Here is a 21,409-nt window from a genome sequence, read left to right as displayed (position 1 = left end):
TACAATATATTACCATATAATACAAATCTTAGGGAGGCTCATGGTCAAGTACACAGTAACTGATGACGTCACAACAAACGTCTGCAAGTCTCAGGGTTAGTGCTGAGTAGAGCCTGTGTTACAAGCTTATTACTACAGGGATCTTACAATATATTACCATATAATACAAATCTTAGGGAGGCTCATGGTCAAGTACACAGTAACTGATGACGTCACAACAAACGTCTGCAAGTCTCAGGGTTAGTGCTGAGTAGAGCCTGTGTTACAAGCTTATTACTACAGGGATCTTACAATATATTACCATATAATACAAATCTTAGGGAGGCTCATGGTCAAGTACACAGTAACTGATGACGTCACAACAAACGTCTGCAAGTCTCAGGGTTAGTGCTGAGTAGAGCCTGTGTTACAAGCTATTACTACAGGGATCTTACAATATATTACCATATAATACAAATCTTTAGGGAGGCTCATGGTCAAGTACACAGTAACTGATGACGTCACAACAAACGTCTGCAAGTCTCAAGTGCTGAGTAGAGCCTGTGTTACAAGCTTATTACTACAGGGATCTTACAATATATTACCATATAATACAAATCTTAGGGAGGCTCATGGTCAAGTACACAGTAACTGATGACGTCACAACAAACGTCTGCAAGTCTCAGGGTTAGTGCTGAGTAGAGCCTGTGTTACAAGCTTATTACTACAGGGATCTTACAATATATTACCATATAATACAAATCTTAGGGAGGCTCATGGTCAAGTACACAGTAACTGATGACGTCACAACAAACGTCTGCAAGTCTCAGGGTTAGTGCTGAGTAGAGCCTGTGTTACAAGCTTATTACTACAGGGATCTTACAATATATTACCATATAATACAAATCTTAGGGAGGCTCATGGTCAAGTACACAGTAACTGATGACGTCACAACAAACGTCTGCAAGTCTCAGGGTAAGTGATGAGTAGAGCCTGTGTTACAAGCCTATTAGTAGGCCTACAGGGATCTTACATTATAATACAAAACAATATTAAAGTACTCCAATACAAGTCTTGAAGGCGAAAATCACAATTTTCATGACACACTTCTGTTGACGGACCGTGCAACTGTAGTTCTGATAAGAACTACATTTTATATGTGTTTTTTTTTTTGTAATTAATATGGTTTTAAAGAATAACTTTACATTAACTTTTTAATTTGCCATCAAAATACTAACGTTATCCTTATAATACTACGAATAAAATTAAAAACACAAAAAATACATATATCATTTTATATGCGTATTAGAAAGACAGAAAGCGTTGAATTTGTATATACTTTTACAGGCCTAGCTTATACACAATTTCTATAACTTAGAAACTAAGGTAACAACACATGCACAGGGTGTCCTGCAAGCTGCAAGTATTCATACGACATTCCACTCAGCCGTAGTAAAGTTAGCATCGGAAGTTTGAGCTCAACATTCATTTCCATCAGCTGCTAGCACTTTCAAGTTTTCTATTTGTTTAGATAATGAATGCCATATTTCATTCTTGAACAAAATAATTTAGTTTTACTGAGTTTAAGCAGTAATTTTACACATTTTTTAATATAAAGTGAGGACAATCCATATTTTTGTAATTTCCTAACATGTCACTTTATTGTTTTTGAACTAACTACATATACATGTGTAGAGTCATCATTTTATAAAAATTTAGAACCTATAAGCTATGTTGTTTAATTAGTTTAAATTGATTTTGAGTACTGAAATAAATATATTTTGATAAGATATTGGAAATATAAGTGGTGACTAACTGCCCTTAAAACCAATATAGAGCAAAAATAGATTACAAAACTAGTTGAGCACATGTCTAATATTTTCTTTAACAAATTTTAAAATAAACTAGATACATGATTATCTGAAGTTGATGGGTCCAGAGAAAATAGTTGACATTTCACATAAGACAGACTACCATTACAAAATTTCTCTCGGTTGGTAATAATATCTAAAAACTGAATAACGACATCAGACACACGTCCACAGAGAGGATCGGCAGTGTATATTGTGTGTACATGTACAGTGTACATTATGTAGTTGCTGATTTGTAAAGTACTCGTATCTAAGCTTAAAAGCCACCTTTACTGTTATCCATCTTGATTTTAACCCCATATAATAGTAATGTTAAACCTCTAACACTTTACAACCTACTATTATTGGTCGTAAAATTAGGGGTGATTTCTCATTTAAAAACTATAATCAATGCACATCTAAACACAATTTTTTAGTTTTTCATATTGTTTAAAAAAATCTCAAACATTTTGTACTTTACTTTATATTTAAAAGTATTCATTTACAAGAAAAGCAAAAAAGCGTTTGGATGCATAGTAATCAACTCTTCAAAATGAGAAATAACCGTGATTCTATTACCTAAAATAAAAGTGTAAAAGTTTCTGAGATTTAACACTGATCACTTTAGGTGAAAATTAAGATTGTTTCACTATATTTCACCTTGGTTAGTTAAGTAAAACCTATAAATAAGTAACAAGAAAAAGTTTTGTTTTGTTCCTTTTGATATACATACAACATTTCTGATAATTATGGAAAAGGTAGTATATTTTTTTAAATAGTTTAAAAATTGAGAAACTTTCCTGTGAAAAACATACCCAGTGCTGTCATCATTAGTGCAGCGGGAACACCAAATGCTAATGGGTAGCAGGAATCTGCACCGAAACAACTCATCACCCTCAGTTCAGGGGTAAGATAGGTGGATATTAGGCTACCAGCGTTGATGGAGAAGTAGAATACACTGAAGAACGAAGCCAACTGTCTCTCCTGCTGAGGTACAACAAATTGGTCGCCTCCAAGCGATGATACACATGGTTTGATTCCTCCTGTACCAACTGCTGTCAGGAAGAGGCCAAGAAGAGAAAATGCCCTAAATTAAAACAGTAATTAATGGTACCAAATGATTTAAAGAGGATATTTAAAAGAGATGGATGTAAAAGTAGGATTAGTTTACTGAAGTTTTCATACAAGAAACACATGGAGAAGACAAGTTTAAGATTTTACTCTTGAAAATATGAGGAAAAATTGTCACATTTCAAGGATTTAAACTTAAGTTTGAGTTGAGCTTGTTATAATACCATCATAAGATGAAAGTTCTTAAAAAATGTATATTTCGTCATGACAATGAAGTATATAAACATCTATGTACTTGACTCTCACAATATGAGCAGAAACTATGTTCTTTTAGGAAGTGGTGGAGGACACCTTCAAGGGAAAGGAAGCCCTAGTTAACATATTTATGGATATTGTAGGAGCTTTCGACCGAGTAGCATATCAATCCTGGGAGGCAGCTCTGGAACTGTTCGGAGTTCCCCCAGATGCTGTCAAGTGGTTAGTAGCCCTCCTGAAAAGTAGACAAGGTACAGCAAAGATTGAGGATGAATCAGCCACTAACATGGCCCGGAAAGGCTGCCCCCAGGGAGGGGTTCTGTCTCTCCTCCTGTGGGCAATGGTGGTTATGACCTCCTTAACTAAAACAGAAAATTAGGGAATAAGTCTACAATGGTACCCTGATGACTGGTGCTTATGGTAAAAGGGGAAAAAAATAAAGGCACGCTGGAACGCCTCACTCATGAAGCCATACATTTTATAAGCAACTGGAGTCATGGCCTACGGATTAACCCATCAAAAACAAGTATGGTTACCTTTACCACGAAAAGAAAGTTCCGGCTTTTACAACCTGTTCTGGAAAGTATCAGAATAAAACACAAGTATCTGGGACTCAGTCAAATATCTGGGCATAGTCCTGGATGGGATGCTGGCTTGGAATCCATGTGGAATATGTATTGAGAACACAATATCTAAAGCGACAAAGGTCCTTGGGGCTTGTAAGACTCTTTGGATTAAATGGGGACTGAAACCCAAAATGATTTATTGGATCTATGAAGCCATTATAAAATCATATGCTACATTAGTGTGGTAGCCGAAAGTAGCACAAGAAACAGTTTCCAAGAGGCTTCAAAGGCTAGCTTGTGTAAGCATCACAGGAACAATAAGCTCCTGTCTAACCGTGGCACTTGAAGAGGTCCTGGAATACACCCCTCTGGGGGAGGAGGTCATGAAGAAAGCCGCATTAAGCAAAATGAAGATTCCTGGTTACAAAGATGATAAAGTCTACCTTTCAGAAGGCCACATGAAAAAAACCCAGGAATTTCATGAGGTTGAAATAATAACCAACGTATCAGAAAGAATGGTTAAGAAATACTTAAAAAAAATACATAGTCTCTATTGAAGATAAATGAAAAATAGAGTAAAAAGGAGGTCTACCCTACAAAAGGAGTCCAACAGTTCTATACAGATGGTCCATGCTTGACTCTAGGGCAGGATTCAGTATGTATGGACCAGAACTTAACCTAGCTGTGCCCGTAGGAAAACAAGCCACGGTCTTCCAAACAGAAGTCATGGCAATAGAACCATGCACCAGAAGACTCATACAAATGAGGCCAAAAGGAGCAGAATACTTAATACTCTCTGACAGCCAGGCTGCAGTAAAGGCACTTGACGCCTGTTTGTTTGACTTGAAAGCAGTTTGGAAATGCAAGAATGCTCTGGTACAACTGGCAAAGAAGAACAGAGTTACACTTGGTTGGGGGTCGGGCCATGAGGGCATTCATGGAAATGAAAAAGCAGATACCCTTGCCAAAATAGGTAAGGAGTCCCTTATGGTAGGGCTAGAGCGAGGCTGCGGAGTAGCTTTCTCTTACAGCAGAGCTCTCGTAAAAGATTTGGAAAAGAGGATTAGATCCTTTAACTGAAGTAGGGCCTCAGGATTAAGACAATCAAAAATGTTTATCTCTCCTAATGCTAAATGGTGGGCATCTCTCCTAGATCGAAGTAAGGAGGATATAAGAATGATAGTAGGGATACTGTAGTATATAGTAGGGATAAAACACTACTATGTAAAAACTTATGTACAACTTGATCAGTTGCTATTTTTTACATTGGCGAGTCCACTGCCATATATTGATTTGCGTAACTATGTTTTCAGTTTAATGACATCTTAAGAAGAGGACTATATAATTATGGTAAATAACCAAAATCCTGTCATAACTTAAAATGAACCATCATTAATAATAACTTTTAAACAAAGAAGTTTGAATACATAAACTTAAATTTAATTATTGTTGACATATAATGTAATAAGGAGTGTTACGGAAATTTGCCATTGTTTGGTTTAAAACAGATAAAAACATCTGTTCGTCATAGAAATGAATTATCTTCTTCTGTGATTAAAATTTTCCATGCTGTGCAATATAGTTTGGCACAGTTTATTAATACTAATTATTAACAAACCACATTTGAACAAAATAATAGGGAGAGATATAACTACATATATTTAGTAAACCTAAAAAAAACTTGAAAAGTGAAAGGATGTAATAAAACTGCAAGAAAACAACACTGTGAGGAACTTTAGTAAATACTCAAAATATAAAGGCAGTGTCATGGTTATAGTTTTAATTAAAATAACAAAAAATAACTTTTGAGCTATTTAATAAGAGATAACAAGTACAACTTACGTATGGTTGATTGGAAGTGAGAAGTTGGAGGCTGTCGACAAAGTGATGTTCCCAATCACATAGAGGATGGACAAGTAGAGAATGGTTCTTTTCATGGAAAATAAAACAAGTCAGATAAATTACAATTCTATTTTCTAGTATAGGATAAAATATTTTATTTCTGAAGTAATAACAGTTTTACTTATGATTTATTTGACTATTGTTTATTTACAAAATTCTGTTTTTACTAGGAATTTGGATATTAGCAATAAAAGTCATTTAATAATTTTTAGGAAAGGAGCCCACCCGTCATTTTGTCTAGGGCTATCAAAGTAGTGTACAACCCAGCTTTGAAAAAACTCTTAAGAGCGGATGGCTTTACCTGCAGAACAAGACCAATGGGCATATAAATAAAAAAACAATTTGTTATATAATTTCCATTATTTTGCAAAGTAAAATATTAGTTATAATTTATTTTTTTAATTATTTAAAATAAGTAACCATATTTAAGATAATTTATTTTTTTGATTGGAGTTATGTGTTTAATAGTTGGTTTTTTTTGGTCAAATGTAAAGAAGGGCCATGTGGCTTTAATTTCACCTCTATACTTTATTTAAAAATCAAGAAATTATTAATTCATTCTGAAGCTCTGATGAATGTATATTTTGTTATTGTATGAAACAATGTTAAAGTATAGCCTATACTTTAATAATATATATATTAAATTAATTTTATGAAATATAAAATTAATTTAATATATATTATTAAAGTATAGGCTAATATAATAAAGTTAATTAGTAGTGAAATAATAAACTAAATTATTTCTTGGTCAAGTAACCAGTATATTACTCAACATTAATGGAACAGAATAAAAACAGCTATTTTAAAAGTTTATGTATTAATCAACATACCTAAATTTCCCCAAGAAGCAGTCAGCAATAATTGCCCCAATGATGGGGAAAAAATAACACAGCATGACAAAACTATGGTAGATGATAGTGGCATCATCTTCAGAGTACTTCAACATTTGCTGTAGATAGATTGCTAAAATGGCTAAAAATGGGAACCAACACTTTCATTAAATAATCTGCTAATTAATAATCTCAAATAAATAGTTACTTGTATTAAACATTATTTTTATTTAACAAATATACATAACAGTATTAATTATTTAACTACACTACTCTGTTATCAGCAGGAAAAGAAACTAAATTATGTACACTCTAGTAAAATCTAGTAGTAATAATTTACTCAAAACATCTTCTTTTAATTTGACTATGTCTGCAATTTAACAATCACTACTTTACTGAAATCTAAGTGGAACTCTAGGGAGCCAATGTTTTAGTACTACCCCTCTTTCTCTCTCTTAAGAGATCAGTCTTAAGAGCTGACTATGGCTGATGGGTGGCCATCTTGATTTTAGCCCTATAAGAACAATGTTAAACTCCAAACATTTGTTTTTGGTCGTAAAATTATTACAAATATCTCAGTTTAAAGATATGATTAACACACATCCAAATGCTTTGTATTTTTTTCAATATTTTTATTGGTTTATAAATAAAAAGCACAAATGTTTACTATACTTTATTGTTTCATTACTAAACAAGTATTCTTATTAAAAGGAAAACTAAAACATGTTTGGATGTGTATTGATCACACCTTTAAAATGATTGTTTGTACCACTTTAAGGCTGGAGAGATAGATTTCTAAAATAGATTTTTATACAAATTGATTTTTTGGGTCAACATAATAGTTTTCCATATACTAGTTATTTGACAGAAAGTTAAATAGAAGTTATATAAATCCATACATATATATTTATACAATTATACTTACCTCTGTTCCCATAGAAGCAAAATCGCTCACAGAATTCATTGGTGATTATGAAAAACACTTGTTTTGGATACTTTAAATTCTGTAACAAAAATTATGCTATGAATAAATACTCCTAAAAATAAATACCAAAATAATAATAAAAAATTTTTGTGGCATCTATTTAAGTACTAAGTAGGAAACCAAATCCATTTCAGAGAGATCAATAAATAATAAAACCTTAATAATTGTGTGTGTGTTGTGTGTGTGTGTGTGTGTGTGTGTGTGTGTGGTGTGTGTGTGTGTGTGTGTGTGTGTGTGTGTGTGTGTGTGTGTGTGTGTGTGTGTGTGTGTGTGTGTGTGTGTGTGTGTGTGTGTGTGTGTGTGTGTGTGTGTGTGTGTGTGTGTGTGTGTGTTGTGTGTGTGTGTGTGTGTGTGTGTGTGTGTGTGTGTGTGTGTGTGTGTGTGTGTGTGTGTGTGTGTGTGTGTGTGTGTGTGTGTGTGTGTGTGTGTGTGTGTGTGTGTGTGTGTGTGTGTGTGTGTGTGTGTGTGTGTGTGTGTGTGTGTTGTGTGTGTGTGTGTGTGTGTGTGTGTGTGTGTGTGTGTGTGTGTGTGTGTGTGTGTGTGTGTGTGTGTGTGTGTGTGTGTGTGTGTGTGTGTGTGTGTGTGTGTGTGTGTGTGTGTGTGTGTGTGTGTGTGTGTGTGTGTGGTGTGTGTGTGTGTGTGTGTGTGTGTGTGTGTGTGTGTGTGTGAGTGTGTGTGTGTGTGTGTGTGTGTGTGTGTGTGTGTGTGTGTGTGTGTGTGTGTGTGTGTGTGTGTGTGTGTGTGTGTGTGTGTGTGTGTGTGTGTGTGTGGTGTGTGTGTGTGTGTGTGTGTGTGTGTGTGTGTGTGTGTGTGTGTGTGTGTGTGTGTGTGTGTGTTGTGTGTGTGTGTGTGTGTGTGTGTGTGTGTGTGTGTGTTGTGTGTGTGTGTGTGTGTGTGTGTGTGTGTGTGTGTGTGTGTGTGTGTGTGTGTGTGTGTGTGTGGTGTGTGGGTGTGTGTGTGTGGTGTGTGTGTGTGTGTGTGTGTGTGTGTGTGTGTGTGTGTGTGTGTGTGTGTTGTGTGTGTGTGTGTGTGTGTGTGTGTGTGTGTGGTGTGTGTGTGTGTGTGTGTGTGTGTGTGTGTGTGTGTGTGTGTGTGTGTGTGTGTGTGTGTGTGTGTGTGTGTGTGTGTGTGTGTGTGTGTGTGTGTGTGTGTGTGTGTGTGTGTGTGTGTGTGTGTGTGTGTGTGTGTGTGTGTGTGTGTGTGTGTGTGTGTGTGTGTGTGTTGTGTGTGTGGTGTGTGTGTGTGTGTGTGTGTGTGTGTGTGTGTGTGTGTGTGTGTGTGTGTGTGTGTGTGTGTGTGTGTGTGTGTGTGTGTGTGTGTGTGTGTGTGTGTGTGTGTGTGTGTGTTGTGTGTGTGTGTGTGTGTGTGTGTGGTGTGTGTGTGTGTGTGTGTGTGTGTGTGTGTGTGTGTGGTGTGTGTGTGTGTGTGTGTGTGTGTGTGTGTGTGTGTGTGTGTGTGTGTGTGTGTGTGTGTGTGTGTGTGTGTGTGTGTGTGTGTGTGTGTGTGTGTGTGTGTGTGTGTGTGTGTGTGGTGTGTGTGTGTGTGTGTGTGTGTGTGTGTGTGTGTGTGTGTGTGTGGTGTGTGTGTGTGTGTGTGTGTGTTGTGTGTGTGTGTGTGTGTGTGTGTGTGTGTTGTGTGTGTGTGTGTGTGTGTGTGTGTGTGTGTGTGTGTGTGTGTGTGTGTGTGTGTGTGTGTGTGTGTGTGTGTGTGTGGTGTGTGTGTGTGTGTGTGTGTGTGTGTGTGTGTGTGTGTGGTGTGTGTGTGTGTGTGTGTGTGTGTGTGTGTGTGTGTGTGTGTGTGTGTGGTGTGTGTGTGTGTGGTGTGGTGTGTGTGTGTGTGTGTGTGTGTGTGTGTGTGTGTGTGTGTGTGTGTGTGTGTGTGTGTGTGTGTGTGTGTGTGTGTGTGTGTGTGTGTGTGTGTGTGTGTGTGTGTGTGTGTGTGTGTGTGTGTGTGTGTGTGTGTTGTGTGTGTGTGTGTGTGATTAATATAACTATCTGATACCCATGGTTCCACATGCAATTTTCGACTGACAGAGATCTCCATGTACAATAAATCCGTTCTAATTTGCATAGCACTGCTAAGACTGGTGATGATCATTGGAAAATACACATAAGAATCATTGGATTTAAAGTCTAAATGACCGGACCCGAAGTTGAAGAGAGAAAAAATTTTTTAATTACCAATTAAATTACTCTAATTTTTATGAAATAGTTTAAGATATCTGATTGAATACAGTAGCTCTAAGGGTTTCAGTATTAGGTCAGTGGAGAGGAAGCCTAAAATCAGAGTCCGTAACTTTTTAGTGAGACATCATATGATGTAATATGGAGGAGCCCTATGATAATTTTGAAACGGAAGAGGGCGTATTTAAGGTATCATATTTATTTATATAGATTTACGTAAAGTTATAACTCAACAAAATTATGTTTAAATTAATAAAATGTTGTTTTTTATAATGCTGATTGTTCGATATTTTGTTTCAGATAAAGCAATGTGAGAAAAGTAAAAGTACCATTTTCTATATAAATCTTAAGTAATTAAATTTTAACCAGACAATGTATAGCATTTCTTACCTTTTTACATTCTTCGGGATTATCAGAGTTGTTTGCAATGGTTCCATTTGAAGCTAAAAAATTAAACAACTTTAAATTTTAACTGAAAATTGATAGTCCTAAAATTAGGTAATTGTTTTTCAAAATTTACTAGACAATTTATTCATTAACTCTAAGTAACTAGGATTTTATATAAAATCTAAATTTGCTGAGGATCACAGCCAGAAAGCTATATTCAATAATCAAGACATGAACTTGTGTTATAAAATCTTATTACTTTTATCTCTCAAGGGTGATTTATTTAATCTCAAATAATTCAAAATTGTTAGAGATACAATACTGGCCAACATTGTAGATTGCAATAAAGGAGTCAATATAATTGTAGCAGGTTCTAAATTTTATCTCTATAAATAGAAGAGATTTTTGAAGATAGATAACATGGTAACACTAAGGCACAGATGTTTTCCTAAAATTAGAATAAACATAACAAGATCCAGAATTGAGCCTTGTGGAACAAACACCTCTTTACAACCCACTGTTCCATTACTCCACCCATGTAACTTTCTTAGTTTCCACTATTAGATTTATAAATGGTAAAGTTTTTATGTGGGTTATTATCAGGCTATGATCTGAGCTGTCAAATGCTGAGGTCAATGAAATTGCTCAGAGCTGTAACCTGATTTTCCAACTGTTTTGTAATTATGTGTTCAAAAAATTCTTTCAAAGCTGTAATGGTGGAGTTTGTTGAAATGAAGCCGTGTTGTTATGGGTTATATGTGGTCAAAGCAGTCTTAAAATAACTATGGGAAAGGGCAGTAGTTTTTAACCAAATATGTTTAAGTATTTCAAAAAGGTAAAAAAGTGTGATTGAATAAGATATTTTATAATTAGATTGCTTAGAAAAATCCTTATACAATTTGTTGAACTTTCTTTCAACAGTACATTACATTTCATAGAAGTAAGGGAAGACATAGTAAAATGCCATGTAATGAAGCAGAGATGCTCAGCAAGAATATAAACCACCAACAAAACTATCTGATCCAAACAGAGGTTTGTGATTTTGTATTAATCAAAATTTGACGCTCAGCTTCTTCTAATTTACAGGATTACTAGCAAACTACAAATGTTCGCTTTTTTGTAAACTATATTTCTTCAGTAACATGGAACTTTTTATAATCCAGTGAATACAGAGAACACTTAATCACAATAGTGGACCTAATACCACTTTGAATATAATCAGAATCTTTATTGGAGCCCTAAATCATCTTTATCATAACGAGGTGCAGATTTCTTAATTGTGGACAATGCCGGACAAAGGGCATATAGGTGTATGTGCCCTTTTTCCGGCAATTGCTTTATTGGATCCGCCATGTTGTTTAGAATGTGCCCTGAAAGTTTGAAAAAAAATCTCTATTCTTTGGTTTCTGAGAGAATTTGTTTTGCAGCTGTGCAGCTGACAAAATCCAAAACAATGACATCTAACATTAGTGCTGTTTCTATTTTCAGCTTGTTGAATTATTGAGGTTATGTTCATTGTTCATAAGTTAAATCCTTTTAAAAACTAGAGCTATTAAGTGCAATGGATCAGCCGAAAGTTAAACGCAAACGTAAACTATACAGTAACAATACAAATTTGAAACGTGAAAGTGCTAAAGTGAAACGATTTAAAGGCAAAGAGTATGTCGGTAGGTCTGGAAAGACTGTAAGTGGAAAGCAGTTTTTTTATGTTACCGAGTGTTGTAGTAAGAAATGTTTTGAAAGTTTTACTGCAGAACATCAGAACGAATTATTTTCATCATTCTACAACCAAGGTAAAGAGTTGCAAGACTCATTTATTTCTAAATGTATAGAAAAGATTGATCAACAAACTCAGACCATTCAACCCAAAAAAGCCCGAATTAATATTTGGGCCTATAGTATCAACGTTGGTGGTTTTAAGGTATCAGTCTGTCAAGGTTTCTTAAGAAAACTTTTACAAATAAGTCCTAAAAGAATAAGAGTAATCCAACAAAAAGTGTTAAATGATCAGGACTTTACAGAACGGAGAGGTCATCACACTAATCGACCACACAAATTGAAACATAATGTTTTTGATTTGATGAAGACACACCTTGAATCAATTCCATATAGCCTAAGCCATTATAGTGGCAATAAAACCTCTCTAAAGTACTTTGACAACCCGGAGCTCAATATTAAAACTCTTTACACATTGTTTCAAGAGTTTTATAGGTCTGAAACAAATGAAAACTTGAAAATGGGCTACCCCCACTACTTTAAGTGTTTCAAATCTAAGTTTGGCCATGAATTTGGTATGAGGTCACCTAAAAGTGATGTGTGCGATTATTGTACAGAATGCAGAGAAAAACTGTCAAGAAATCCTAATGATCCAATCAAAGTACCTTATCAGATTCATCAGCGTAAATATAAAAGAAGACTAGCTTTAAAACATGAGTTCATAGAAAAAGCAAAAACTGATTCTTCTTTTTTTGTATGTGAATTTGACTATGCTCAAAACTACCCAGTGCCAAGAATTAATGTGAACAGCCAATTTTACAAAAGGCTTTTATGGTTATATGCATTTAACGTACACATTTTCAATGATGACGAGTCTTACTTCTACTGTTTCATGGAATCACAAGCATCTAAGAATTCGAACAGTGTGGCTTCATTTCTGTACGATTGCCTTAAGAAATAAATTGAAAAATCAGAAGTAAAAACTGTTGTTTTGTTATCGGACTCTGCTGGGGGACAAAACCGCAATGCCACAATGGTTAAATTTTGTTCGTGGTTCAGCAAAGTGTTTGACGTAGAAATTATACAGTTGTTTCCAGTTAGGGGCCATTCATTCTCACAATGTGACCGGAACTTTGGTCTTGTTAGGTCTCATATCAAAAAGAGAGAGGTCATCGGAACTGCAAAGCCATGGCTGCAAGCTATGGTTCAGGCTCGGCAGAAGCCTAGCCCTTTTACAGTAATAATGGATCGAAGTCTCATAAAAGATTGGGATAAGAGCCTTCAGCCTTTCTTCGAAGACTTTCAAAAGTTGGCTAAAAAACAGAAGTTTACAATCATGAAGTACGTAATAATTAAATACAAAAGTGATGGAACTGTTGTGTGTTCTAGCACTTTTGTTCCTACCTACTCTCCTTTCAAGTTTATGAACACTGTAAATAAACAAACATTAGGAGAAATTCAACCTGCAACAGTGCCATTTCCTGAAGTATCGGAAGCTAAAATCATTGATGTCCGAAGTTTGATGAAGTACTTGACCGCAGATGACGAAATATGGCTGGAGCAAATTTTTGAGGAAAATTCTTGAAAACCTTATTTTTATGATTTTGGCTATGTGATGTAATAAAGTTTGTTCTTTATCAACTTGTTTTTATATTTCACTGCATTTATCCATTAGTTTAGGTTATAGGCTATGTATTGCTAAAAAAGGGCACATAACATCTCTTATAAATTTTATTTTCACTAATTAGTACTTTTCAGTAAATACAAGAGTAATAACATTATAATAAAGTTTATAAAATATTCCAGTACAATAAATTTTAAGCACAGGATCCTTTAAGTGTTACAAAATATCTTTACAACTATAAACTTTAAGAGCCGTTTCCCGAAAGTACAATATCTTACTATGTGCCCTTTGTCCGGCAAGGTCCTCAATTATAAAATTGTGATGCTATCTGATTTTGAATTAGGTATTTAATTAATTATTTTTTAGTTAATAAATATTTATCCCTACAGTGTACACAATATCCATCCATGGCCGATCACATTGTCTAACGCCAAAATGCACCACGATTGCGTGCAGTGGCCTAAGTCTCAGCACTTTGGAGACTGTTGCCGGCTCTCGCGTCTTAATTCAGCTTGAATACAGATGTGTGTGTTTCGTTTCTCAGGCCCAGTAAAATGGTGAAATTAATTAAAACATATCTCACTAACGATGTCGACGATTTGTGCAGAAATGGACGAATACATAAAAAAATATAAATTGGTTTTAGATCATGGCTACGACACAGGCAGCAAGAGGCGCTATGCGTCCAACGGTATGGTTTGTAAAAGTCTAATCACGGCAACTCTAGATCGGTCCTGACGCGATTTAGAGCTGTTTCACAAAGCCGTTGGCCGTGGCAACGATATTGAGAGACCCTTTTAGACGTCCAACGCAAGTTTCAGCGTTCTACTGCGACTCAAGTTCCCCTTCCCCGCCTCATTCAGCAATAAGTATCTTGATGAAAGAGCACAAATTAAGAATATTTTTTATAATGCTTTGCTGTTTAGTGATTTAAGGCGACACAGAAGAGACTGAAAAGTGCCAAGATAGTTTAGAGTTTATTCCATCTTGAGTTCCAGGTTTCTCTCAAGTCCGTTTTCCCCAATTCTACTGCACCCAACGCTTAGGGAAGTCACCAGAATTTCTTAAAATTATTACCAAATGGCCAAAAAATTATTCAACGAACAAGTTTGGATTACACTCTACGTCTATTATAAGTCGTTCAAAGTTAAGTCGCACATTTTTAACAATAAAAAAATGTAAATATTGATCAATATCATCAGAACTGAAATGAAACACGCCTGTATCCAAGCTGAATTAAGACGCGAAAACCGGCAACGCCATAAGTGCCGAGCACTGGGTCATTGTAAATACTCGTGGTGGGCATGTTTTGGTGCTAATTACTGAAATCCGCCACTCCGTGAAAGCACCAATGCTTGCACATTGTTTGCAACTCCATAAGTCCAATAGGTAAGCATTTGGAGATAGAGAACGAAAAGCTGAGTTCGGCGTTTTGTTGCCCGTGTGAAACCTGCATAAACAGTGTATTGAATTACATTATGGAGCGGTTCACAAGAGCGAGCGCAAGCTGGTCGATCGCAGCCGACCGCAACGTGCAGGCGCGACTATCGTAGGCACTACCACTACAGGATCGCAGCCGACCGCAACGTGCAGGCGCGACTATCGTAGGCACTACCACTACAGGATCGCAGCCGACTGCAACGTGCAGGCGCGACTATTGCAGACAACCACCAATACAGGATCGCTGCCGACCGCAACGTGCAGGCGCGACTATCGTAGGCACTACCACTACAGGATCGCAGACGACCGCGGCGACGTAGTAGATATGTGGGAGCATTGGAAGAATTCAGAGAGTCTGTCAGTCGATTGTCGATAGTTGCGGGCGCTCCTATCTTCTTGTAATATGAATGCCGGTGTGTTCAACGTAGGATTGTTTTTAGAAGAAATTATGCACAATCCAACCGTCTTAGACATCACAATTAATAACTTAATAAATTTATATTGGAAAGTGGGTCATAATTTACTAGTGATAATATATTAGAAATGTTTAACTATTACATACATTTTTGTGCAAATTTACTCAAAAGTAAGGCCTTATAGGAATGTGCTGGCACTCTTATCGTTATTTGTTAAGGTAATTTATTCTTCTAATAACGATAATAATTGTTAATTTTTATAGAGCTGTGAAATATATTGAGTAGATCTGTTGCAAATGTTTACCTAATCAGATCAATTTATTTTTACGAGCACTGACTGTCACACCAGCTGATACAGAAAGCATGCTCAGTCATTCATTCATGCCGACTCTCTGCATCAGATCAAAATCAAAACAAGATCTCGAGGTGAAATCATTCATTGAGGTGAATTCATGCATTGAACATTTCTCAAAACTCAATTTGAAAACAAACAGTTTGAAATCAAATGTGATGAATTTTTGCCTTCAGCAACAAGAGCATTGGCAACGACCCGCAGTGATGGTGGATCACGTACTCTTGGAAGAAGCAGAATCCATCAAATTCCTTGGAATGTACCTTGATCGAGGACTGACATGGGATGATCACATTGATAGAGTCTGCTCAAAGGTTGCTTCAGGCATTTATGTTTTACGCAACCTTTCAAAATTTTGTTCCATGGATGTATTGAAAACGGCTTATTTTGGTCTCATACATCCACATTTATCTTACAGCCTTAGGCTGTGGGGAAGTTGTTCTAAATACAAATTCGAAAGAGTATTTAGAACACAAAAGAAAGCCATCAGAATTCTTTCAAAACTGAATCCTAGAGAGTCGTGTAAAGGATCCTTCAGGGAGCTTGGATTGCTGACTTTACCCTGTCTCTATATTCTCGAGGTCGCCCTGTATTGTCGACTAAAATGCCAGTTGGTGCAGGGCAGGGACATCCATCACTATGAAACAAGAGGCAGGGACAACTTTCGAAACCGAGCAACACAGCAGGACAACAGCATTCGGGCATTTGCCATCCCAGGTTGGTGTCACAATCATCAACAGGCTCCCTGAGGAAATTAAACATCTCGACGATCCCAAAACATTCAAAGCTCGACTAAAACGCCTCTTGGTGTCAAAGGCATTTTACTCCGTTGAAGAGTTCATGATGGGCCGCTGGGATGAAAATCCTTGAAATTATCAACAGACAATTTCCCAGTCCTGATGTCCAGTTACCATGAAATTCCAAATACTTGTTAACTGCCTTGTTTATTGACTCTCACATTTAAGTATTGTGTGTTTAATACCTCAAATGTTGACGCATGCAATGCAATTGTGAAATTGTTGATGGAATAAAGAATATTATTATTATTATTATTATTATGCCTGACTGCGGCACGTGAGGTACTTGGATAACCTTATCACCACAGCTTCAGTTATCTATCGATGACAATAAGCTGGGTTCATTATAGTATTAACATGATGCTAATCCAATACACTTTACCTCACTTTCTATCGGCTACAAATACTTTCTATCACCTAACGTATAACTGTGTGCATTAACAAATAGAATATTACAACAATTAGAGGTAGTACTGCTAGCTTCTGAAACACTGTACCAGTGGCATAACTAAGAAAGGGATGAGTGGAATAGAAACCCTACAAAATGTTTAAAACGTACGTAACAGAAACTCGATTGTTTGAAACATACCAGTTAAATGTTTTACTTTAAAAGCCTATTTAATGTATTTAAATTTAGACTTATTCCATACCCATAGTGTGACACTCTCTTCAATCCAATCCCCCCCAAGACAAGTCCTAATTACACCACTAGACATGTCTGTAGTGAGCATTACAAGTTATGACAGTTAAATAGTTAATATGGAGAGTGTACTTTTTTAAGTAATATACTCAGATTTTTTAATTAAGGATCCTCTACTGTTTATATAATATTTTTAATCAACCTCTTAAGCAATTCTGCTGGTTTCGTCTTGACCTATTTTACAGATTAATAATGTGTAAATAGACCACAAGATGAGACCCTCTTTCAGTCTCTTTACCTTACTATATGTGACTGATATAACTAAAGTGTCTGACAATTTGTTTTAAGGTACAAAAATATGATGTGAACATTTTTATCATTTGGTATTTGATACAAATAAAAAAATTAACACACAAGGTTGTTTTCTAATACAATGAAAATTGGATCTTATCTATAATTCACAGATCAGGTAGAAGTCATAAGGTCATATAATTATTATTATTGGCTTTGACAGGTGATTAAAACACATTTATCATCTGCTGATTAAGCCAAGTCCATAAATATAATGGATAATGGTGTGTTAAGAGAGTGTTTAAAACCTGTGGGGCAGATCACTGAGATTTTCAAAATACATATAGGCCTGTATGTTAACCAGGGGCCCTAAGAATGACCATGTAAAATTTCAGTATAACCGGTACAGTCGTTTTTACGTGTTTGAGTAACAAACAAACGAACAAACAGAAAGACATCATTTTATTTTTATACAATATTATAGATTATAAGCAGTGTGATTTTACTGATTCGTTCTATAAATATTGACAAAAATAAAAGTGTTTTTGTAAGATTATTATTGAATATCTAAAATAATTACAAATTAACAAGGCTTGGTTCTTTTAGTTTAATACTAACAGCATAGCAGTCAGGGTCATGCCCAGAGGGGGAAGTACTCCTTCCAAAATTACAAGATTGAAGAATAACGAATACCAACACACATGACACTAATAAATAACATCTGATAGTGTAATAAATGAAATAGTCTATGGTTTTATAATTAAAACTAACAGTATATAGACTAGTGGTAAGGCAAGTGTAGGCCTATACTGTGATCCCTCACAAAATATAATTCTGAGCATGTCTAATACAGCACAATATGAGAGAAACTTTGCTGTACCAAATACCAACATTGATGTAAAGTTTTTTACAAACAATTATTTTTATGAATCAAGTACTCATGATTTAAAAGTGTAATGTTTCACATCTGAGAAAAATAGAAACCCTTTTATGATAATATAATTTAAATGTATTGAAGTATGCATCTAGACCGAAGACTAACTTGGCGTTCTCATATCTGGCACAAAAGATTATTTTTAAACTCAAAATTCAAAAAAATATCCTGGCTTTTAAACAAGAGGTCGAAATTATCATTAAGAAATAAGTTGTTTTGTTAGTATACAAGGTGATTTTGAAACCTGTTTGGACTTATGGTATACAGCTTTGGGGTACAGCCAGTAACTCCAACATCGAAATTCTCCAACGTTTTCAGTCTAAAGTCCTTCGGAACATCCTGGAAGCTCCGTGGTATATAACTAATCAATTAATACATCAAGACACCAAAATTCCCACAGTAAAAAAGGAAATAACTCGCTACAGCAAGAAGTACCAAGACAAGCTGTATTCTCATCCGAACTACCTTGCGATGAACCTGTTGGATAATAGTGCGTCAGTTACACGTCTGAAGAGACACTCAATCCTGGACTTACCTCTTAGGTTCTAATTTCAAACTTTCTTGTTTATTTGTGTTAGCTCTATCGCTGGATAGAGTCTAACTCGTGTTAATTTATTATTTTATCTAATTTACTTATTGTTCTAAGAATGTCTGAACAGATTGTAAATAAAATTGTAAAAAAAAAAATCTTTTATAAGGAATTCACATTATTTGAAATATTTCCTTAAACAATATATACATGTTTCTTGACTATAAACCATGAAGTGTAGAAGATGGGATATATTGAACAGAGTGTATATATACTAGGAGTGAATATACTAGATATACTATGTACTAGTGAGTGGTGTTGATGGGAGTAAAGAATGCTTTTATTTATTCAAATGCTTCTCAATACTAAATACAATGGGTCTTGAATGGTTCCCAGAGAGTGCTAGAGGTGTTTTATGATCTGTCCAGATGTTTTAATCATGATCATCTTACTACGCTAATCATGACATAATCACTAAAAAGTTTAACAATTAGAAATCTTCTTAGAACTCAATATCTGGGACCAAATCTTATCTATCAAATCGTTATCAAAGGACAGTCATCTGTAGAAAAATGTAAAATCTAAATCAGGGACTTTACTAAGGCGCATGGTACAATGTGAAGAACTGAGTACTTACTAACATAAATGTCCATTCCATTGATAACTGCCCATCTGACAAATCCGTGTGTTTAAATTCAGATTATCTATGGCCTTTTTAATTTGGTATGCCTTATAAAGATATACACTTGCATATAAGTGGATAGTGCCAGTTTATAATAATACTCTTGTAATAGCGAGTCCCAAGAAATAACTGTTTTGACCAAAATATTGGTTTTAATAGTTTTACCAATCTAAAACTTGTCCAAAATTCTAAAACTAATTCATTTTAATCTGGATTTTTCATACTGTAATAAATTTGATCCCTTAGAAAAAAATTACCATTTTTTAATAATTAATCGTCTAAGTAGTAATAAAAATCAACTTGAGTGATAAAAATAATTTTGCATCTTTTGTTAAAATAAGCATTAATGAGAATTGGCTTGATCATAAATCAGGATAAACAAAGAAACAAATTAATTTCACCAACATTTTTGTAAAAGTGATGTTGGAACAATACACAGTGTAATTTTTCTTCTCTCCTTTACTTCATCACACTTGAATAGTGAATTAAGAACTCACTTACAAAACCTCTATTGCTGTGATTATGTTAGCACTTTGTTTAATTTTCTTTATATTATTAATCCGTCTTTTATTTTATTCTGATTAATTTTTATATCATACCCACATTCTATTGAATTAATTATTAAATAGGAAAAAACTTTTGTATTCCTCATTTTAAGTATAAACAATGAGAAAAATAATATGAAAACTAAGAGTTAGCATAGGTATTCAAAAAAAAGTTTACCATTAATATGCCAATACAAAAAAGTATTTATAATTATTTTTTATTACATTCAATGAATATTCTGTAAATATGACAAGTGTTACAGATATATTTAATTTCCCAGTTAAGATAAATGTACTCAATTGTCACAATATGTTTGAAAGTATGTGTTCTAATTTATTCTTTAACTGCTTGTTGGGCTTCACATTGTTTACCATTTGGATTACATCTGATCATTAATAAATTTATTCATAAATAATGTCATTGGTAAATATTTACAATTAAAATTAACTTATTTTTATTTACTCAAAACTAATAATGTAAGTTTAGATTACAAAATTGTATAATATATTTATACAATTCCTACATACGCACAATTTAGTTCTGCAATATCCTCGTGGGAAGTCATGTCGCTACTACTGCTACTACACTTGTCAGCTGTTGGACAGATATGGTATCACAACACTTTTCTCTCTTGAGAAAATGTCAAAGCAGACGGTTATCTATGTTCCCTAGTCACATGCTTATCACAATATTGTAGGTGAAGCTTATCAATCAAAATGAACACGAGTATTTTATGGATCCCATAAATTTTAGGGTATAATATAAACTGTCATACTTGTCCAAGGCTGTATTCATAACAATTTATTATAGATACTTAGTGTTGACATGGGATTAATTTTTAATTTCATCATTTTTATTTGCCACAAAAATGCACAATATGTGAAAATATTTCCAGACTCAATACAAAAGTTTCTATTCCAATACTGCAATAGGCAAAACTGCATATTTAATGTTTATTCTGATTTTATTTCATGGAAAGTTGGTTGGTCATTTTATACAGCTAAACAACAACATTAAAATTAAACTTAAAAAATATTTAATTTTAAAGTATTTTTTTATTAATGATATAACAAATAAAACATGGTAAAATCTTATCAATTTCCTAAAAAGACTCTTTGCAAATTCTGAATATTTCAATTTTATAAAGTTCACATTTTTTGCTGCCATATTGGAATTCAATACAATTTTTTTTATTGTAAAGGCGGTGCTGTGACACATGATTTCAATGTATTATTTGCACTAAACATAATGCCACAATCTCTATTTTTATGTCTTTATTCGTTCTTGAGATATGGATACTTTCATTTATTTATTATTTAATTTTGTAATATTTCCTGGAGATCAAACTTTGACTGCCCTCTTCAATGACAGTGGCTCCTCTCTTTCCATCAACACAATATGGCAACTCTAGTATTGAAAAAGTTTAATTGATAA

General features: G+C 34.7%; 1 protein-coding gene across 1 annotated transcript in view; it reads right to left on the bottom strand.

Annotated features, from left to right (window-relative positions):
- LOC124356794 (peptide transporter family 1-like) overlaps positions 1–20,565 on the bottom strand; it is a 40,925-nt gene extending 20,360 nt beyond the window's left edge. Inside the window, exons 1-6 of the mRNA XM_046808005.1 lie at positions 20,507–20,565; positions 10,012–10,064; positions 7,379–7,457; positions 6,454–6,595; positions 5,564–5,650; positions 2,645–2,916 (exon numbers count right to left, since the gene is read on the bottom strand). Of these exons, the coding sequence (XP_046663961.1) occupies positions 2,645–2,916; positions 5,564–5,650; positions 6,454–6,595; positions 7,379–7,457; positions 10,012–10,064; positions 20,507–20,540 (667 nt within the window). The 5' untranslated portion in view covers positions 20,541–20,565. The remainder of the gene's footprint in view (positions 1–2,644; positions 2,917–5,563; positions 5,651–6,453; positions 6,596–7,378; positions 7,458–10,011; positions 10,065–20,506) is intronic.
- Between the last annotated feature and the right edge of the window lie 844 nt (positions 20,566–21,409).

Source organism: Homalodisca vitripennis, chromosome 1, assembly GCF_021130785.1.
Source record: "Homalodisca vitripennis isolate AUS2020 chromosome 1, UT_GWSS_2.1, whole genome shotgun sequence".
In the NCBI taxonomy this organism is placed as follows: Eukaryota; Metazoa; Arthropoda; class Insecta; order Hemiptera; family Cicadellidae; genus Homalodisca; species Homalodisca vitripennis.
This window is presented reverse-complemented; position numbering and strand designations above follow the sequence as displayed.